This window comes from Colobus angolensis, unplaced genomic scaffold (assembly GCF_000951035.1).
Source record: "Colobus angolensis palliatus isolate OR3802 unplaced genomic scaffold, Cang.pa_1.0 Scaffold8, whole genome shotgun sequence".
NCBI classification, from domain to species: Eukaryota; Metazoa; Chordata; class Mammalia; order Primates; family Cercopithecidae; genus Colobus; species Colobus angolensis.
In genome coordinates this window covers 4,461,485-4,469,590 of record NW_012121820.1, presented here as the reverse complement: position 1 = coordinate 4,469,590, position 8,106 = coordinate 4,461,485, and the positions used below count along the sequence as shown (strand labels likewise).

At 43.9% G+C, this 8,106-nt stretch overlaps 1 protein-coding gene across 1 annotated transcript in view; it reads left to right on the top strand.

Moving 5' to 3' along the window:
• The window catches only part of ARFGEF2 (ADP-ribosylation factor guanine nucleotide-exchange factor 2 (brefeldin A-inhibited)), a 104,998-nt gene that overhangs the window by 18,529 nt on the left and 78,363 nt on the right, over positions 1-8,106 (top strand). The window contains exons 5-7 of the mRNA XM_011929190.1: positions 438-584; positions 1,801-1,980; positions 2,640-2,874. Coding sequence (XP_011784580.1) covers positions 438-584; positions 1,801-1,980; positions 2,640-2,874 — 562 coding nt within the window. The remainder of the gene's footprint in view (positions 1-437; positions 585-1,800; positions 1,981-2,639; positions 2,875-8,106) is intronic.

Sequence of the window (8,106 nt, the reverse complement as noted above, 5' to 3'; positions counted from 1 at the left end):
TATATATATACACACACACACACACGCAATTTCATGGTTTTTACTTGATAGAGTTGTGCAACCATTACCACAACCTAACTTTAGACCATTTTTATATTATCATTGATAATCACTCCCTATGTCTCCCTACGCCGCCCCCCTAACTCTAGACAACCACTAATCTTCTCTCTGTCTTGAGTATGTATAGCTTTTAATTCCTCAGGTTTGTGGAGATGGTTGCAGACTGGGGAGCACTCTATATCTTGCATTTTTCATCGGACACTGTGTCACCATTGCAGGTACCTTTTGCTGTCAGGTGACAGGACGAGGGTTGTGGTCACAGAGCAGAGGACTCTGTAGGAACTGGAAGTGCCTCTCTTTTGCTATTGTGGGCTGCCACGGAAGGCCTCAGTCCTGGCCAAACAGAAATTTATAATCTCTGTTCTTTCTCTCTTTAGAAACTCATCGCATATGGGCACATCACTGGCAACGCCCCCGACAGTGGAGCCCCTGGGAAGCGGCTGATCGACAGAATTGTTGAAACCATTTGCAATTGTTTTCAGGGCCCTCAGACCGATGAAGGGGTTCAGTTACAAATAATTAAGGTATACCTATTTGTTTGCCTGTCTGGTTTTTAAATTAGAAAGCAAGTCCCTGTGGGAATCTGGATTTCTAATTTACCATGTATTGTCTCAGGTGGTGCTGAGGTGGAACAGAAAGATTTAAGCATCACTTAGATCTTTTGTTAGGTGTCAGAATTTATTAGCATGGACTGAGACAAGAAAAATGGAACCAGGTGTGTTTTCAAAGTAAACCTTTCAGCTAATAACAATGTAAATTGCTTGTGAACGAAATCGTCTTGAAATCCTCTGGTTAACCCTGGATTCCCAGTCCGGGTTTCTCAGTGGGTCTTTGTTGATATTCTTATCTCTGACTTGCCTCTGTCCTATTTCCCTGTTCGATTTCTGCTGCCAAGAATGGTTTGGCACAGATAGTACCATCTGCTTGTCTGAGAAAAGGATCAGGACGGGTGTAGCCAAGGATCCAAATCTTAAGTCCTGAAAGTATTAGGATTATGAGGGGAGGGCTCCAGGCTTTCTTAAAGCCTCTTGAAAACCCACCAGGGAATTGGGAAACTAACCACCATCGAAACATGTATTTTCTGATTAATCTGGGTGAGATCACTTTGGAGTGTTATATGTCCTGAGATAATTGTCGTATTACTCACTGTAGGTTTTTCAATCAGTATTAAATAAAATTCAGAAGTTTGGCTTTTTGTTTTTTTTGAGGCAGTCTTGCTCTGTCGCCCAGGCCGGGGTGCAGTGGTGCAATCTCGGCTCACTGCAGACCCACCTCACAGGTTCAAGCAATTCTTGTTCCTCATCCTCCCGAGTAGCTGGGACTACAGGCATGCGCCACCACTCCTGGATTATTTTTATATTTTTAATAGAGATGGGGTTTCACCATGTTGGCCAGGCTGGTCTTGAACTCCTGACCTCAGGTGAACCACCCTGCCTGGCTAGAAGTTTGGCTTTTGAAAAAGTGAACCAGTGGAAAGTCTGCTTCAACACAATTTAATCGTTTCAAGTGATTTGGATTTCATAGAACTGTTCACTGTTTTTCAACTAACAGCCATAGGAGTTGGCTCTTGATAATAATCATCTAGTTTAATTTGCGGAGCCATCTTACAAGTTATTTTAAAAAACACACACATACACACAAAAGAAAAACAAAACCAGATCCTCTAGAAAAGTGTGGCCATAGGAGGGCAGGAAGGTGATGTGGGTTCCTGATGGTGAAGGTCGCGGATTTCTGTTTTAGGCTCTTCTGACCGCAGTGACTTCCCCACACATTGAAATTCATGAGGGTACGATCCTGCAGACAGTGAGGACATGTTACAATATCTATTTGGCCAGCAAAAATCTCATCAATCAAACCACTGCCAAGGCTACCCTTACTCAGATGCTCAACGTCATTTTCACCCGCATGGAAAATCAAGTGGTGAGTGACAGCACTTAAGTGCTAGGGGCAAGACATGATTGCTCTCTGAACTGTCATGTGTGACCTCGGTGCCTGTGAAGATTTGCTAGCATTTTAAAGTTACCTCTTCTGCCTGTGGATTCTCTGTACTGTGCTTTTGTTCTTGCTTTAAAAATCAGAGAAACTAACAGGTTTTGAAATTTGTGTTCAGAATTTGTTTGGAGATTGTCAAAGGAATTTATTTCCTTTTAAATATGTTATCCTTGTGGCTGGACTTCTTTCTTTCTTTTTTTTTTTGGTGGGGGGAGAGGGTCTTGTTCTGTTGCCCAAGCTGGGGTGCACTGGCATGATCATGGCTCACTGCAGGCTTGACCTTCCCAGCTCAAGCAATCTTCCCACCTCAACCTCCCAAGTAGCTGGGACTACAGGCATGTCCCACCACACCCAGCTAATTTTTTACTTTTCTGTAGGGACAGAGTTTCACCATGTTGCCCAGGCTGGTCTCGAACTCCTGGGCTCAAGAATTCCTGCTGCCTCAGCCTTCCAAAGTGCTGAAATTATAGGCGTTAACCCCCGCGCCCAGCCCAGGAAATTTTTTAAGTAATAGGCTGGCATAATTTTTGTTCCTTACCAAAATGCTGAAACTATTTAGATTGTATCCCTCTTTTGTTGCCTTTTAGTTGCAGGAGGCCAGAGAACTGGAAAAACCAATCCAGTCAAAACCCCAGTCCCCTGTGATCCAAGCTGCAGCAGTATCCCCAAAGTTCGTTCGTTTGAAGCACAGTCAGGCACAAAGCAAACCAACAACTCCCGAAAAAACAGATTTAACCAACGGTGAACATGCCAGGAGTGATTCTGGGACAGTAAGCACAGAAAATGGAGACGCGCCCAGAGAAAGAGGCTCATCACTGTCAGGTACGGGCTGATACGGTATGGCTCTTTTTCCAAGTGTGAGAGGGAATCAGCCTATGTGAGGGGCAGAGGAAGCATATGTCATAACATCTGTAGGAAACCTCTGATAACAGCTTGTCTCTTTCTGGGCCTTTCCCTTTGCTTTTCTCTTAGGGAACACAACCAGCGAGGCATGATGTCGAGTGTCCCGTTGTCCGCTGTGCTGTTTTCTCTAACTAGTACTGGAATGTATCTAGCTGCTACTTCTTCATTTCAGCCTCAGTGCAGCAGGTTCAGGTTGGGACACTTACCTTTCAGTAGTTAATTGATTGGGTGGTTAGTTACTCAGTGTCCACCGGAGGACAAGGGCTTTGATCCTCATGTCTACACTGGATCTCCACGCCTTGCCGAGTGCCTGGCAGTAGCCACTCATAGATATCTGTGGAAGGAGCCAGAAGGTGGCGGGTGGATGGACGGATAGACATGCTCAGATAGCTTTGTTTTCTTCTTCTGGTGACCATGTACATCACTTGTTTTTGTTGGGTTTTTAAGTGAGAGGCTAACCGACCCCTGATTATATTCTTAAAGTAAATGAAATACGGGATTGAGTTGTTATGATACTTCTAACTGTTAATATCTCTCTCTGGGCAGTTTGTAGGAACCAGATCCAAAATTGGTATTTTTTCAGGAATTTCCTTTCCCAAGTGATTCTGTCAAATGCTTCTTCACTCAAGCAGGTTGTTCTATACAAAATATCTGACCTGTCTTCATAACTGATCTAATTTCTTCTTCAGCCACATTGCTGATAATGATTTCTGTTGGTAGTATGTTCCCTACCGGAGTGCACATATTTGAGCAGGTTTTATTCCTTTATAATTTAACAGACTGCTTGATGTACATGAGAACAGACCAAGTGTTGTTGCTGGAATGTTGTTCGGTATTCGTTTACTCAAGGAAAGCACAAAAGAAAAAATTGCCACCAAGAATGGTGTTTGTCTCAGGGTGAGCGTGGAGTTGCCGTCTACTTACTCCTGCTGTCGAGAGTCCTAAGGAAGGTGCTCAGAATCCCCTGGCCCACCCTCTGTATCTGTTGTCATCTTTGCCTTTGTAACTCTCTAGGAAAAGGACCAGGTTTTTACTGTAACCCTTATTAAGGTGTAATCAGTCAATAAATGTTAGTATTTAAAAGCACTGTAATAAGCATAGCTGTGCAGATATAAAACCAAGTCTCTCTGAGCTGCATAAAAGTGCTTCCACTTTAGCCCATTTTCTGTACAGCAGCCAAAGTGATCTCTTAAAAGCGTGAATTAGAACATGACCTCTGCTCAAACCCCTTTGGTAATTCCCCATCCTGTGCCATTCTGACTGAAATCTATGCCCTGTCCTCATAGCTTATACCTCTCTTTCTCTTTTTTGCTACACAATTAACAGGTGTCCTTTCTGGTTATTGAAAGGCTGTCCTTGTTTCTGCCTGAGTGCCTTTGCACTTACTGTCCCCTCCCTGCTTCTGAACCCCCTGTATCTTCAGGTCTCTCAGTTCAGACTGAGAGAGGCTTCCCTGATCAACTTCTGTAGCTCCTCAACATATCTGTCCCATTATCTTTTATTTTTTCCATAGTACTTACAATAGTTGAAATTACTGAAGGGTTCTGTTCACTTGTTCCTGGACTGAAGCCTAGGCTGCCCTGCTCACCACCATATTCCCAACACCTAGAATGGTGCCTGGCACACACAGCAGACATTGAGCAAATACATTTTTTGAATGAATGGGGAGAAAACGTTATTGCTAGAATACAGTTTTGCAGAAACACAGTAACTTGAAGTTCTGTTCTAACAAAGAGAAAATAATTTGCAGTTAGCATGTTGCTGTGGATTTTGTGGCCAATACTTGGTGCATCCTATGAGATTTTTACAGGAATGTGGGAATCACATTGCCTGGGAGAAGCAAACCCCAGACCTGCAAATAGTGGGTCAGAATGGAGGTGTGCTGTTACTTTTAAAAAGAGCAAGTGGACTGGGCGCCATGTCACACATCCGTATTCCCAGTTACTTGGGAGGTTGAGGCAAGAGGATCACTTGAGGTCAGGAGTTTGAGGCTGCAGTGTGTCTGTGAATAGCCTTCTGTGCTCCAGCCTGGGCAACAAAGCAAGACCCTGTCTCTAAATAAATAAACACCCCATCTCTAAATCAGTCAATCAATCTTAAAGGAGCAAATGACTTCCAGTTCTCAGGACTAGGCTCTAAAGAAAGAACAGGTCCTTCAGAAGAGGGAGTTGAACAAGGCAGACAAGAGAGACAAGTACCCGGGGCTGGAGTCCAGGCCTCAAGTATCAGTGAAAGGCCTGAGCTCTAGTGCCTCTGTGGCTATTATTTTTACGTATTACTAAAGTGCGCGGATGTTGGACACAACCATGGTCCTCTCCCACAGACTGTCCTGTAGTAATCACCATCACATAGCTAACCGTAATGGACACTCACTGTACTGCTGACTCGGCATTCAACATAATGTTTTCCAATTTAATTAACTGGGAACCCCCCCCACAGCCTTCCTGGGATAATTTGCTTCCCATGTTATTTGTGTAGATGAAGATAATTCACCAGTAGATCTGAACATCTGTGGTGGCTCATGCCTCCAATCCCAGCACTTTGTGAGGCCAAGGCAGGCGGATTACTTGAGGCCAGGAGTTAAAGTTTGTTTTTAGGATTCTGACTTTTAACTCCCAACATCAGACATCAGTGTGTGTACATTTTTACAGATACTATGTAGAATTACCTATGTGTTTGTGGATTTCTTAGCTCACCTTTTGCTTTTTTTTTTTTTTTTTTTTTTTTGAGATTGAGTCTCGCTCTCTTGCCCAGGCTGTAGTGCAGTGGTGAGATCTTGGCTCACTGCAACCTCTGCCTCCCAGGTTCAAGTGATTCCCCTGCCTCAGCCTCCTGAGTAGCTGGGACCACAGGCTCACACCACCACGTCTGGCTAATTTTGTATTTTTTAGGAGAAACAGAGTTTCACCATGTTGGCCAGGCTGATCTCGAACTCCTGACCTCAGGTGATCCACCCGTCTCGGCCTCCCAAAGTGATGGGTTTACAGGCATGAGCCACTGCGCCCAACCAGGATCTTTGTTTTAGACAGCGATATGTTCCAAATGCCTGGAACTGTGCGGGACACGTAGACACTCAGTTTGTTGATTGAATGAATCTTACCTCCTCACCATCCCTCATGCTCCCTATTTAACTGGACAGAGAACTCAGACTCCTCCCATTTTTTCCTCATTATTCTTAGCATGTGACTTCTATCCTTAGGGTCATCTATGGCTCAGGATCCTGTCGTTTTGTTCCAGGTAGGAAGAAAGAGGAAGAGGTAGGACTAAAGAACTCTGCCAGCTGAGTCACTCCTCTAAAGAGGAATCTTCTGGAGCTTGTTGTCACCCCTGATAACTTACGCTTACCCCTCATTGGCTATAACTTCATCACATAATCACCCTTTCTGCAAGGAAGGCTGAGAAATGTAGGCACATTCCCTCCCAAAACAAAATTCAGGATCTGTTAGGAAGGATATGAGTTAGGGAACTGGCAGTGCCTACCACAGAGTGTTCTCCAGCTGGCTAGAGAGGGAATGGCAGCAAGGTTTCTCCTATGTGAACCTAGTCAAGGTGGCCCTCTTATTTTGCTTCAGGACGGAGTCTGAAACAGTTAGGGTCTGGTGCCTAATCAGTAATGGTGCTGACATCCCAGGGAACCAGCAGAACCTGTGTTTTTTGAGTAGATTCTTTGTACCTTTCAAAGATTTGATTTGATTTGCTCATCGAACACTTTCACAGCATGCTTGAAACTTTGATACAACGTACTTAGTAGTGGTTATCACAACATCCAGAAAAGCCTCTTCTGAGACCTCTCCAGGGCTGTCATGTCAGCAAGGGAAGCAGTCTACGGTTACTGGGTGGAGTCTTCTGCTTTGGAGCCTCTATTGGGATTTTTCCTTAGCAGCTCCCTCTTCAGGAACCTTCTGCCAGTGTTCAGGCTCTCTGACTCTCCTTAGCCCTTCCTGGCCTGAGAATGTTTTGATTTTGCATAAGTACTATTATGGATCCTGCCTATTAAGGAATATGAGTTATATACTCTATCCCTCCAAAAAATGTTGCTCTTGATGCTGTTTAAATGGAAAAACTGCCATGAGGGAAAGAGGAGATCCGTGCTGACGTGGAATTTTGTTTTTCTCCTTAGGAATGAAAGATAGTGAAGGTTTTAACTAACTGAAACTACTTGTTAGTTCGTTGGAAATTTTCATTATGGATTTAGTCTGCAGGGCCAGGCAGGTGACAGAAATGAGCAGACTTCTATCATGAGGACAAGCACCTACATATAAACACACAGGCCTAATAAAAAGTAGCATTTGAGAGCTCACTTTTTTCAGGTACTGTTTTAAATGCTTTTTTTGTATCATTCTCACAAGGCTTTGTTTACTGGTAAGGAAACTAAGGCTTTGGGAGGTTAAGTAACTTAAGTCTCCACAGTGGGAAGTGGCAGAGCAGGGACCTGGATCAGACATGCAGGCTCCAGAGCCCTTGCTGTTAATCACCATGCTGAATTCACTTCTACAAGGGAACATTTTTTCTCTGATGTTCTTAAAACACCCTGCCCAGTCAGCCTCCTATTTGCTCTTGACAGACATGTTACTTTCCTGCTTACTGTGTAGTAACAACACTGGTCCAAGTGTGATGGTGTCTCACATTTGGCCCCAGGGGAAGGGAGATGATTGGGAGTGGTGATGACTGAGGCAATAGGGTATCAGGTGAGTTCGTGCCCTGGCTGAAGAGGGCAGCTTCACCTGGTTCCAGCCAGTTGTGGCCCAGTGTTGCCACAGAGTTGGGTTTTTTAAATAGAAGCCCGTTCTGGTTTTTGTGAGTAGTCTCGTGGTTTTTAAATGTTGGCAGCTAATTCAAAAGTTTTGAAAAGCAGCAGATAGACTAAGCAATACATATGTACAGGCAGAGGTACTTACCAGTCACCACTTTATAGCCTCTGGTCTAACTCACTGAGCCTGTAGCTTCTCTGATAAAATGAATTGATATTTCTTGGGTGTTGAATGTAAATGAGGTGCTGTGTACTTTGGAATGTATGATACAGATTGGAAACTGTCACCATACTTTTATTAATATCATAGCATCAGAGAAGGTTGGGACTGGAAAAGGAACTTAGAAATATCTAGTCATGTTTACCAAATTATAAGAGGTGAGATGTCGTGTAAGTGAACC